At 41.7% G+C, this 13,863-nt stretch overlaps 1 protein-coding gene across 1 annotated transcript in view; it reads right to left on the reverse strand.

Moving 5' to 3' along the window:
• Positions 1–3,577, reverse strand: part of abhd17c (abhydrolase domain containing 17C, depalmitoylase) — a 54,107-nt gene extending 50,530 nt beyond the window's left edge. Inside the window, exon 1 of the mRNA XM_034226982.1 lies at positions 2,689–3,577. Within this exon, the coding sequence (XP_034082873.1) occupies positions 2,689–3,173 (485 nt within the window). The 5' untranslated portion in view covers positions 3,174–3,577. The remainder of the gene's footprint in view (positions 1–2,688) is intronic.
• Positions 3,578–13,863: the final 10,286 nt, after the last annotated feature.

Consider the following 13,863-nt stretch of genomic DNA (forward strand, 5'->3'; position numbering starts at 1 on the left):
GCTGATCAGGAGCCCGACGCGAAGCGGAGGGATCTAGATCGGCATGAAGGTGTTCTTTTCCCCATAATGACCGCGTCGCTGCACATTATCCCTTACATATGATTATATAGAGTCATTATTCATTTGTTTTAAAGCAGGAGGAGCAAACGCTTGCCTCGGGGAGGGAGAAAAAGAGCCACAGCGGAGAATAAACAGAAGGGCAACCATGGCAACCATGCAAGGGAAGTCTTCTTCGCTGCTTTTGTGGCAGACTACAGTGCCACTTACAGGCCTAGCATATGTACTACAGCGTCTCCAGCGCTTTTGAGCGGCAATGGCCGGCCGTGGCCCAACCTCTCATTCCCCTGATAGGTGGAGAATTGACCAATAGCCATAGCGCCACCGTCCTGACGTCAGGACAGTGTTCAAATCTGGATCAGTCTGTATCAGATCCGTTGCAGCCCCGTTTTTAGAGATTTGGGTATGGAGGAAAATAGAGAGGGTTGTGTTTTCTGACACTTGGTGAGTTCCCTGACACACCGGGAACACATATTCATGTATAAAAGACGTACAAAAGTGCATTTTGCATGATAGGTCCCCTTTAAGGCAGCAGATATTGCTGAAATTGCATATTGCAATAAACATCTACCAGTGTTTTACTTTTCAGCTGCTTTTATACACTGCTATTATTTAACTTAGCAATAACATTCATACTTGTAAAAACAATTATTTTGATATATAATTATTTTTTATAAGCATCCACACTGCATTTCAGGGTTTCCCACACAGACTATACTTGGGCGGGCCGCCCAGGTATATTAACGGCCGCCCAAGTATATTTCGCGACCCATTTAGGTTTTTTTTCTAAGTTTTTTTTAATATTTTTTTTTTTTATTCGTCCACGCCATCTGCGATCGATTAACTTGTAGACAATGATCCCTCGCTCCCTTGCTCTGATCTCGCCTCCTTCTGGCCTGTTAAGTGGCCTGCCTCACACAGGGTGACTGGCTGTCCACATGATGTGGCCTGCCGACATGGCCACTGTCATACAGATCATAAATCAAAGCCCTTGATTGGTCTCTGTGTGTCATTCAAGCTCGGGATAACCTCAGCTCAGGTGAGGTAAAGGACTCTCTGAGTGTTTAGGTAGTTAACTTAGTCTAAGTTCTCAGTGGGTCTCAAACGGTGTGGTCACCATTTATGTAAACACATATTTCCATTTGAGAGGGGTAGTGATTGGTCTAATGGATAGTGAGGTGGGCTGAAGATCGGAAGGCTGTGAGTTCAAATCCCGCCAGGAACACCACCACTAGTGTGCCCTTGAGTAAGGCACTTAGCCCTTAGTTACTCCAGGGAGAATGTCCCTGTAATCGGTCATTATAAGTCGCTTTGGATAAAAGCGTCAGCTAAATTAAATGTAATGTGATTAGTAAAATATGCATGAATAAATAAATAAAAAGTTAATTAGGTGAAAAAAGGTAAGATACCATTTTAAAACTTGTTGAGAGAAAACTAGTCTTTGCTGCTGCCTCAAAGAGGAGCAGGGGGAGAGGAGGGAGAGGGGGGAGAGGAGGGAGACAGGAGAGGCTGATTCAGGAGCACAGACACACTCACAACTATAAATGAACCAAAACAAAATTAATAAACAAGTTTCAGTGTTTTTTTCATATTGGAAATGGTATGTTATTGGTTATGGCCTTGATTTTATGATTATTGAAATGTATACAGTTCTGTTTCATATAGGTGTTTCCATAGATCTAGTCTCTTTATTTTCCCCTCAAAATGCACCAGATTGATGCATTTAACTCCAAAATAAAAAATTAAATCTTACCGGGGGGGCATGCCCCTGGACCCCCCCAGAGGATTTGAGGTCCACCCCCACTAAAAATCACATGGATAGGCTCCTAAATACATTAATAAATACATTTATTTTTTAAAATAGTAACTCATTTCCATATGTTCATGTGTGGGTAGTAGATTTAAACTATAGGGCTATCATTATGGACCCTGCCTGTACCTGTTCGCTCGGCCATCGCGTGAAGGGTCTGCTAACAAGCGACCAACAGAAAGGTTAATGTTAATGTTGTTGCACGTCACCTCAACCCCCCCCCACCACCCCCCAAAGTATATTTCAGATCTGTGGGAAACACTGGCAGTTAATGGGCCAGCACCAGAGGCGTTCCCATACACACAGGCGTTGGAGCTGTTCTTCATGAAATCCCAGAAGGATGAAGTGCTCTGACAAACAGCGCCATCTTTGCGCAAAAATGATTATAGCGGAATGAAAAGTCAATAAATAAACATGTTGTTAAAACCTTCTTTTTTTTTCTTTTTTCGCCGCATATCATCGCACCATATCAGCTCAGCAGTGAACTGCCATCAGCGCCTTTACATAGTGATGGATGATTTAGACTTTTTGCCACAGAGATATAAAGCTTTCTAGCAATTAGTCTGTGCTAAATGTAAGCCCTGAAAGTGTGTGCAAACCACAATTTGTCATATAGCCCAAATTTGACCACATGACCCTGGGAGTCACTACATTGAAAACCAACATCACTATGTCAAGTGGTTGACTGTTTGGATGGGATCTGAGCCTAGTTTAGTTTATATCTTCATCAATATAAGCATGTAAAGGGGGTAGCGTATTGCATGAACAGTACACTAAAGGAGGACATTTGCTCGTGCACCACACACATGGTTCATACTCACTTGTTCCTCAGGACCTGCCAGGCCGCCTCGATGTCCGCATACAGGTTCTTCTCAGAAGGCTTCCCTGTACTGACTCCGTAGCCTGAGTAATCGTAGGAGAACACGTTGCAGTTGATTCTGGAGCCGAGGCCGATGTAAAAGCTGCACATCTGCCCGAGGTCCACGGCGTTGCCATGGGAGAACAGCAGCGTGTAGCGACTGTTCGGGGCGCACCGCACAAACATGCACCCGACCCGGTTACCCCGGCTGCTTCTGGTGGTAAACACCTCCACCGCATCGAGCTCCCGCTGAGAATACTGCCAGTCCGCCCGCTCGGTTAGATGTAAGCTAGTTGCCCCTTCAGTGTCCGTGTGCACCGAGTACGTGGGCTCCGGGGGGAGGAAAGCTAGCTTGGCCGCGATGCGACTCGGACAGGGCGGACAGCAGAACAACCAGCACAGCTCGCCAAGAGAAAAGCCATTCATCCTGGGACCTTGTTCGGGCATTTAGTCTCGGGGTTACCCGGTGATTTAACTCTCCTATTAAAACGGGAAGGCGGTCCTCTTGTGGTTCAGGTCCTATTTATTTCCCATTAACAGACTATACCGAGCAGAGTAGGATGACCAGTGGTTCGGCAGCTAACGGGCTAACGCTAGCAGGCTGGCAGGTAGCTAACAGCAGAACTAGCCTTCCTAAGGAAAATACTTTACCTAAAACTCAACATTTATATTCACGGTATTGTACAGCACAACACGGTGAAGCGGCGAGTCGAGTCTCGGTAGAGAAGTTCAGTCCCTGGAACGCATTAGCTGCTAAACGTCAAGATATGTTGCTAGTGTGTTTGTAAGAATGAGAACGGCCATTTCTCTGGGATGGAGAGAAGCCGGCCTTCCGTTACAACCGGATATCCGGATTGGTTTGGTTTTGTCGATTTTGTCGATGTTATTTTAGAATACTTAATTGCATCTTTTCATACCATTAAGTCTACTTCAAAATGCTGTACAGAATACAGTGAGAAGAAGGCAAACCATTGTCATATATTCTTGTCTTAAAATGTTTTGTGTGGCTTCTGGGAAACACAAGAGAAATGTCTCTAAACAAGAACCCACACACTTTATTAATGGGGAAAACACCAGAGGGAATTAAAAGAAAAATCGTACTCATTTCTTGTTTTAAGAATAGCAATTATTAAACAAATAACAAGGATTTGTTTAAAATGTAATTACTTAATCGCTTCATTAACTCACAATGGAAGTATCTAGTGAAGGAGATTTATGGAATGGAAAAAAATAAAATAACAATGAGAATCAGAAACCAAGTTCATATCTTTGATGCAATATTAGAAAAAAGGGTGAGTTATAGAACACAAAACCCTTATATTGATCAGGTGGTAAGATGTCACAAATAATGTATGTATGAGATAGATAGATAGATAGATAGATAGATAGATAGATAGATAGATAGATAGATAGATAGATAGATAGATAGATAGATAGATGGATCAGCAGTGTGTTTAGGCATTACAATATTAATGTAGTGTCCATTATGTGTAAACTATACCTTGTTTTTCACCCTTTCTCTCTCTTTTTCTTTCTTCTCTTTTCCTGATTTGTGGATTGTTATGTAGTTATTTAATGTATCTAAGTATTTATGTTGTTATGTACTCCTTGTAATCAAATCCTTTCTTAAAATGCAATATATATATATATTTATTAAAGGTTAATAAACCTTTAATCTTAAACCTTCGCGTTGGGCTCCTGATCAGCCTGTCGGTGTTATTTTCCCCATAATGACCAAGTCGCTGCACATTATCCCGCTTATTACATGGCCACATTCTCAACAAAGTAACGATATGACTCCCAATATGAATTGAAATGCTTTTATGGATTTAGAAAATTATTTTATTGATTTAAAAAATAGTTGTATGTATTGATTTAAATTGACATGCATCCGCTAAGAAACATTGTCCGTTGTTACTGTTTGAACTAACGTAGCAACGGCAGGAACTGCTTCGATAGTGTTTTTGAGGAGCTTTTTGATTACAGATTTTAAAACATCGTTGCTTGCTTTAAAAGTAGCACAATTCATGATGTCAAACCTTGGAAAGTATCTAGATACCCCTGCCCTAATGCCAAAGTAACTGCCAACTCCCCTCTCCTGCAGGGGGGCGTGGTTAGTTGCAGCTCACAGAATCAGCCCCCTGCAAAAACAGCGCTGGAAAGAGCAAATAGAGCGAAATGAGGCATGGCTAAAATGCAGGATCTGTTTGGTATTTTGAAAAAATATATATATTTATATACTTTATATAGGTATGGCCCTACAATATATGTTTCAAATATGGCATAGGAGATGGGTGAGACCTGGGGATAAGTAATGCTATTATAAAAACAATATGAAAGTGAAGCCATCACATGTAACTAAAGAGGTAAAAAGCTTAAGCTAGCCCGAGGCACATAGCACTTGACAGAACATCAGTACATTTTCTGTGGATTCTAAATTAGATAATCTTTTAAACTCAAAACATAGGTAATTATTACATGTTAGACACTTTTATCCAAAGCGACTTAAATACTAAATACTGTGGGCAATCCCCACAGGAGCAATTTGGGGTGAAGTGTCTCAGGGACACAACGACATGCTGACTGCAGTGGGGTTTGAACATGTGCTCACCTGATCCAAACACCAACGCACTAGTCAACTGCGCCACAGCAGCCCAGAAGTAATGCTCTGTTATTGATAATAAGGTCTTATGAGTGCTCTGATTAATACTATAATGTATTCTTTGAATATGAGTAGCCGTATTTTGTCACAGGTTACAATGCTGGACATCACAATGGTCTACTGCATATGGCTCGAACCTGTATGGCTGAATTCCCCCATCCAATCTCTTCATATTGCTCAAAACTTCTTCCTCGGCTGACGAGTCCGAACTCAAATACTCCGCCATGTTTTCGTGTGTTTACAAAGTGAACGCATGGATGACGTCACGACCATCACGTGACTACTGAAAATGGGCAAAATGGCAGCGGCCTGACGGAATATACAGGTTTTGATAAAAAAGAGCTATAAAATCATTATTTACCGGGGAATATCGCTGATTTCTTCAGGGTATGGTTTAAACATAATGTTTCACTAAATACTGAAGTTTTGATTAATTATCTAATGAGTGGAGCATTCCTTTAAATGAACAAAAGTCCTTCAAATCTCGGATGCCCCAAGAGCCTGTGCCATGCTGATCAGGCTAATATACACACTCAACCTGAACTACCTAAAAGAGATGTTAAAAACGTTGGAAGCAGGTTCATGCCATTATTTTAATTTTTGTATTTACTTTTTTTTCATATTTGAGAACATTTGTTATAAAAAGGTCATTGTGTAAAGAACATTTTAAAATAAACTGTTAAGTGGAACTTAAATGTTTATGTTGTTTTTGACTCAAATAAATGAGTTTCTAATACTCAAACAAATTAAGGTAACAATTTGCATGGACATTTTTGAGTAGTATGGATTTAAATAAATAAATTACAATAGCTTAAATTAAACAAAATGCAACTTAATATCACTCCATCTTTACTATTAAAATTAATTTGGTTCAATTTAATTTAGTTTTTAAAGGTGGAAGCAATTTATGTTTAGTTCTGAACTAAGTTTTAAATACTAAAAAGATCGACGCAAATTGTGTTGTGTCTGGACATTTGTGTTAAGTTAATTTATTTAGTTCAGTCCTTTTGTCTTTTGCCTTGTCTTGTGATTTCCTGTTTTATTTTGTAGTAACCTTTCCCTCTCGTTTCAGAGCATTCCTGCCCTTGTGTGTTTTTCCCTCCAGTGTGATTGTCAGCCCTCCCTTAATTGTTGCCACCTGTGTCCCCTTACCTAGTGTGTATATATAGTCTGCGTCTCCCTTTGTCCTGTGCCAGTTCGTCTTGTCTCGTCAAGCCTGCCAGTCATTCCTTGATCGTGTTAAGTATATTTTTGAGTTTTGATCCTCCAAGTGAGCGTTTTGTGTTCTGACCTTAATTAAAAGACCTTGTTAATCCTGATCTGTTTCTGGTGTTGTGCGTTTGGGTCCTGAGCCTTGTGACATTCTTAACAAATTGTTACCTCAATTTATTTGAGTAGAGCTGGTGTATTTCTTTTTAGAGTGTACTTTTACTTTTGGTACGTTACTTGACTTGTAACAGAGCATTTCCACACAGTGGTATTCCAGTCGTTTTGCCATGCCTATTTCGTACCTAGAACCACATGCTGGCTGTCTGCGTTGCTGGTGCTCGAGGCTAAAGGTGCTCTGGAGCACTGCCATCACTCGTTGTATGGGACTCCTCCTCGCTAATCACAACGGCATCTAGAACAGCATACAGGACTTGTTAATTCCACAAACTACTGCAGCACAATACTAAATAGCAACAACAACTCTAGAAAACTGGACGTAAACAATGGTGCATATGGTGTTGGCAAACAATAGCTCTAGCTAATGCTATCTGTGCTAACCATAGCTCTTCGGGGCTCCATAAAAGCATGGGTTGGATAAAATAGGTTTGTTTGTTAGAAATGAGCTTTACAATAGATAGCGACACAGCGCTTTCAAGCAAAGAACAGAGCGTTAGCAAAAACGTAACCATCCTGCATCTGTTGCCGAGTCCAGGCTTCGTTTCGTGTTGCGCCGTCGAGCTCCCCGCTGTATTTTTTCATCCGCAACGAGATTGAGTAACGTCTGTAGTGGCAATGGCAAAGCAAAAAAAGCTGCAGTGGAAAAGCGCCATAAGAGTGGAAGGGCAAACATTTTTCACCTGCATGAAACACAAGCTACCTATGATACGCCATAAGGCTATGAATCCTTTTCCTTTTAAATAAACAGCTGACTAAATGGACGACTAATGTGGAGGCGCGTTGATCTGACCACTCATAACAAGTGGCAAAAACACATGAAAAACTTAGTTGTAAAAGGAGAAATTGAAATAATTTTACATAAATACAAACTAATAATCTCATGAATATAATCCATGTATCTCTACCTCTTGTTTCCCTAACAACCACCACCCTCCATCCAATGGCTTAATACTCATGGACTGAATTTAGACAAATATCCCCAAAAGGCCAATAAGGGGTGTGTGAAGCTTACAATTGAGCGGCCCGACCAAGCAAGGAGGCAGAGGCAGAATGTCCAACATTATAACCCGGTGTGGGCATTTATTAAAACATGAACACATTACACACAGCCTCAATCTGCTGCTGCTGTTCACGTGAGCCCAGCCTGCAGCCACCAGGATCTCACACACACTCCCTGCCTCTAACAGACAGGGAAACAGAGCCTAAATACCCACAGACACACTAATCTGCAACTAGACACAGGTGAGGGGGGAGGAGACAACACCGGGCACCAGGTGCACACAATCCAGCAACAGACATAACGGGAGGGGGAACACTTTTCAAACACATAACTGAACAGAATTACATACATACAAACTCCAACTAAACGCAGTCAGCACTTTTACAATTAATGCCACTTAACGCTATGATTTCTACACCCTCACATTTTTATTTGCACCCGGATTATTCTTAACCGCTGTCATTCTAGCATAAGCACTTTCGGCGCTCTCGCTAACTCCCCTATCTTGTCAGGCGGAGCCGAGGACCCGACCAACACCTGCCAGACGACATTTCAATCAATACGGTTTAATCCTTTAATACATACCATCTCAATAATTAGTATAAATTATATAAAATGTGCAAATATGCCATGCCAAACGGTACTGTGCAATCACGCTAATAAAGTGCAAAACTGTTCACTAAAGTGCTGTCAGTCCACTGTGACGAAGTTACCTTCGTCACAGTGTGCATCAGTCAACAATAAACATAATGTGGACAAAATTCAATCACAGAAAAATGTAGACAAAAACAAAAGTCCATGGTCCTTTTAGCGGCGAAATAAAATGGAAACTAAGTCATTTTTGTACACATGTATAGTACAAAAGAGTCAGGATAAAAATGTCTTCCAATTGAAGGGTCCAGGGATTTGATCTCGGCCGCTGCAGTCAACATGTCAAAGAGTCAACATGTCAAAGAGTCAACATGTCAAAGAGTCAAAGAGTCAATATGTCAAAGAGTCAAATAGTCAACATGTCAAAGAGTCAACATGTCTAGAGAGGCTTCTCAATACTCAAATTTCCCCTCCTCGACTGCTCGACTCCTCAGTCCTCCGGTAGTGACCCGGAAATGAATTTCAGCGCGCCATTTTGAAGGACGTCTCATTTCTCTAAATGCACTTCGAGGACCGAGCATCGAGGAGGCTCTCTGGAGGAGCTCTAACCGAGGATACACTGATGGTTCCTCCACGGCTCCTCCGCGGATGCATTTCCGGGAACGGTGGAGGCGTGACGCACGGCCGGACTTATCTCAGCCAATGACAGCTCTGCATGCATCCCCTGGATATTATTTTAGAAACTGCTTTCATCGCGTCGCGATGTTTCCAGAGAGAACAGCTGTGAGGTCCGTGCAGAAAGCAGAGCAGTGTGTATAATATATATCACTCAGTATAACAGGCCTATACTCTCTTTATTTGCTTTAGTTTAGTAGATATCTACAAACAAAGAGTCCAGATTTTTCTAAGACCATTTAGTGCTTCACATAATAAAATACACAACGGCTTATGCTTTAGGAGCTGTAGGTGTGTGTGGTACAGTGTGTAGGTGTGTGTGGTACAGTGTGTAGGTGTGTGCGTAAATGCGGCGGACAGACGGGTCTCAGTTGGGTTGGTGTCCTCTGCTTACTTTTAATAGGCTACTTGTAAATACAACTTTTGGCCCGTAATTTCAATTCCCCATTTCAGCGACCAGAGAGAGGGGGAGATATATCCAGTCTCTGATTGTGTTACATTATTATGAGAGTGCTCTCATACTTTAAATTGTATATATTTATATAAATATATTTGTGTGTGTGTGTCCGCATCTGGAGCCTGTTATTGTCTCATTATACCGCACTCTCAATGAATTCAAAGTAAATATGTGGGGGAACAATGTTCAGCTGATCTAACAGAGATACAGCGCTATGACAAAAACACTCGACAGCTGATGCAGCTGTTGCCACGTAATAATGAACGGACGTCTCTTTAAAATGACCGCTCAGAGGAGAGGAGTTCTCATTTCTTTAAACGTCTGCTGCTTCCCCTCCTCTCTCCTCGGTTCCCCTCCTCGGTCCTCCGCTCGCATCTCCTGTGGGCGGGTCTAAGTCTCGAGGAGGGGAACCGAGGAGGGGAGTCGAGTAGGGGAAATTTGAGTATTGAGAAGCCTCTAAAGAGTCAACATGTCAAAGAGTCAACATGTCAAAGAGTCAAAGAGTCAACATGTCAAAGAGTCAAAGAGTCAACATGTCAAAGAGTCAACATGTCAAAGAGTCAACATGTCAAAGAGTCAAAGAGTCAACATGTCAAAGAGTCAACATGTCAAAGAGTCAACATGTCAAAGAGTCAAAGAGTCAACATGTCAAAGAGTCAAAGAGTCAAAGAGTCAACATGTCAAAGAGTCAACATGTCAAAGAGTCAAAGAGTCAACATGTCAAAGAGTCAACATGTCAAAGAGTCAACATGTCAAAGAGTCCTTGGGCAAGATGCTGAACCCAAATTCCAAACTGTATGATCTCAGTCTATAGGTTTATATGTAATATGATGACTTAACATAATCGGGGGGAGAGCGACAGGTTAGACCAGGATAGACTCACAGAGGACAGTAGAGTGCAATTGTTTTTTATGTTTTCATTTAGGAATATCATTTGTAACTGGGTTTGCTCTGATCTCAGGATATGTGTATTTGTGACCAGAAGGGACAATGGTGTGAGTGTGCGTCTGGTCACACACTGATCCCAGGGTCAAACAATGAAATCTATACATGTACTTTACTGGAGTGTTTTCATTCTTTGCAAATCTCTCTATAATTACATTATTACATTCTCTATCCTAACTTTAAACACAATGTTCACATATGTTTATATCCTACTTTTTAATGTGTTTGTCAAAGCCTTTCTCACTACACTAAGTTAAATATATTGTATGTGGAAAACAACTATTAAACAGTATTGTAAGCCTGTTTTTAGTTCTGATATGATTTATTGAGGGTTCTGAAACCAAATGCATCCTGATCCAAACCCTCAGTGTTCTCCTTGTGAGGCGGTGCTGGGTGGTGCAAGGCGACATGACTTTAATGAATGAGCTCAAGTGGCAAATACCTGCAATATCCAACCAGCCAAACCATATGAAATGAATAAAAAGGGAGCTCATGGTCTGAAGAGGCACACCATTCCTGAGTTGGTTTTAATGGCACCAACAGTCTCTCCACATGAGCATTTAGGTGAGGGAGACAGCCAGGACAGAATCTGCACAGTGGGTAGTTTCTGGAATAGGCAATTGAATTGGAAGAGGCAGCCATTCTCAGCTCCATCAGGCTAAACTATCAGCAACGTTTTCTCTCCATCTCCAACGCTTCACCGATTTTATATCAGTCTTACTTTTTTAGGTTGCCAATTCTGTAATAGCAACTTTTCCTGCAGGATGTTATTCTGTTGTGTCCTGCTTTCACCATAAGATAGGATATGACATACATGTATTTGCATTTAAAACACACAGAAATAAAACAGCCAATAGGAATGCCCTCTCTGAACTGATCTCCGATTAGCCAAAGTCTCCTGTTATGGCCTAGATGATCTTAATCCTGAAAACAAAGCAAAGATAAATTGCTGGAGTCTAGTTTTTTTCTCAGACCACCTGAATTACCTGAACGTCTCTCTCCCTTTATTTTATTCCTAAATGAAACAGCTGCCACGAAAATCTATTTCACAAATTCCCTTAACTTAAGTATTTCTGATTGTGATAGCAGGCCGATTCTCTAAGCACTGCAGTCTGTTTTCCTAAGCCTTGAAGAAGAAGCCTTCTGTTGTGTGCTAGCTTGTTAGCAGTACGACTGTTACGTTCCCTCCAAATCTAGGGGTACGAAGGGAAGTAACAAAGCACAGAAATGACCAGGCACGAGAAAAAAGTGCAGAAACTGATCTTCTGAAGCCACAAAGGGAGGTTTAATTACCAATGATGGACAAGCAGAAAACGGCTCACCAGCCAACTTGCAAAGCAAAGTAAGATACAAATATAATCAGGTCCCACACAGAGACATAGACACCATGCAGCAGCCAGAGAAGAAGGGGAGAGCGACTGCAGCTTTTCTCAGGTCCTTTATATAGGCCCTGATTGGTGATTGGGAGCACCTGAGGAGAAGCTGCACCTGGAGGGAGAGGCTGCACCTGGAGACAATATAGAGGGAGAGAGAGAAAGACACACACACACACACACCCAAACACCAGCACCCACTACGGCACGTAACAACGACTAACTGGAAGCCATTTAGGCAATAGCTCATGACTGAACAGTTACAAAAAAAAAGTCTAGTAAAGATGTATTGCAATTTATTTAATTGCAATGAGTTCATTCGCTATTGTGTCCAGGATTTCAATCAAATGAAGAATGCTTTGGATTAATGATTGCAAATTATTCTCACTTGGTGTGCTAGAAACAACATGAGTACAGTCATAGATGCCAATTTCATTTGGTAAAAGCAGATATTGCTACTTATTGTGTGTCTGACATTGAAAGGTAAAACAAATATATATACCAAAAAAATATAGCTAAAGGTTGTAAAGTGTTGGTGTAAACTGAATGTGTCCTTCTGTTAACCTTATTATTTATGAGAATACTTTTCACAACATGTAAGTAATGTCTAATAATTACAGAACAAAATGGCGCTCACCTTCTATTGAGCATACTCAGCGTTTCTACATGAGGCCTGTGGTCAGACACAATACACTCAGCTGTCAACCCACAGGACACGGAGCGCTGCCTGGGCATGATGGGAATATGAAGGGAAGATGGAGCGGGGTGAGATTAATCAGGTTGTGATGTGTGTGTGCGTGTGTGTGTGCAGGTGAACTGGCAGTGGGTTGTTTTTCTCTCCCTGTGGTTTGAATGCTGTTGTTAGGAGGAGACTCACAGCAGTGTGATTTAAGATAGAGCTGTCAGCATGGAGACACACTGACTACAGACAAGCATGCAGCTATGCTCTGCCAACCACAATGCACACACACACACACACACACACACACACACACACACACACACACACACACACACACACACACACACACACACACACACACACACATTGCATAACATCTTAGTGGCTTATGCAAATTGAACACTATCTCACACACACACTCCGACACACAGCACAGCAGAGCGTCTGTGTGATGGTTTGGGGCCCGAGGCAGGGCGCTGTATAAAGACCAGATGCCTCTCCAATGCTATCTACAACACTTGAGTTGTCAAATAAATACCTTTAGCTTACGACAATCAGCCAGGAGACGTGGAGCATGTAGACGCAGAATGAAAACATCCCGGGAACCAAATATTCCGTGCGAGTCCATCACGAATGCTGCAGAGCTTTTTGCAGATGTCAGAGGGGAATTTAAGAGGCTAATCTGAGTGCATGTCATGTCAGGAAGGAATGCGGGAAACTATTTTATGTTAAATCACCATCCAGTTTGTTCAAGACTGAAGAAAGGTGTGAGAGTGCCAAGCAGGAGAGGATGCCAGTTTGTGTTGGTGAGAAAAACAGTTCTGAGCTTTGGCATTCCACACACTCACGACAGCTTTAGGAAAAGTTTTCCTGGCTTATGAGGAGCTGATGCAGGCTGAGTGGGCTGCTGAAGGGCTGCAGGACTCATACTTATATATGATTTATGAGTCAAGCTGCTTCTAGAACATCGCTGATAATGCGCAGGTGAAGTCTAAAGTGAAAATATAAAATCCAATAACTGTTCAGACCAAACTCTGTCCTCTTCCTGTCAGAACTGTGTCTGTGCTGTTCATGCTCTGTAGGCTATATGTTAAAGGACAGATTCATTAACGGGCCTTGTTAAGGTTACAGAGAGCTACTGAGAGAATAAGGCTACACTTCCTTGTATGTGTCACGCACTCAGGAGAGACTGTAGAAGTCTTTTAATTATGGGGGTGTCCAAATCAACTGCAACCTGTGGTCCATTTTTAATTGACCCGCAGCCAATTCTAAGAGTATAGTGGAATACGGCCCACACAGGAAACTTGTGCTTGTCTTATATTGTCCTTCTTAAATGTATATGTGTAAAAATAGATTGGACAGTATT

Source organism: Gymnodraco acuticeps, unplaced genomic scaffold, assembly GCF_902827175.1.
Source record: "Gymnodraco acuticeps unplaced genomic scaffold, fGymAcu1.1, whole genome shotgun sequence".
NCBI lineage: Eukaryota > Metazoa > Chordata > Actinopteri > Perciformes > Bathydraconidae > Gymnodraco > Gymnodraco acuticeps.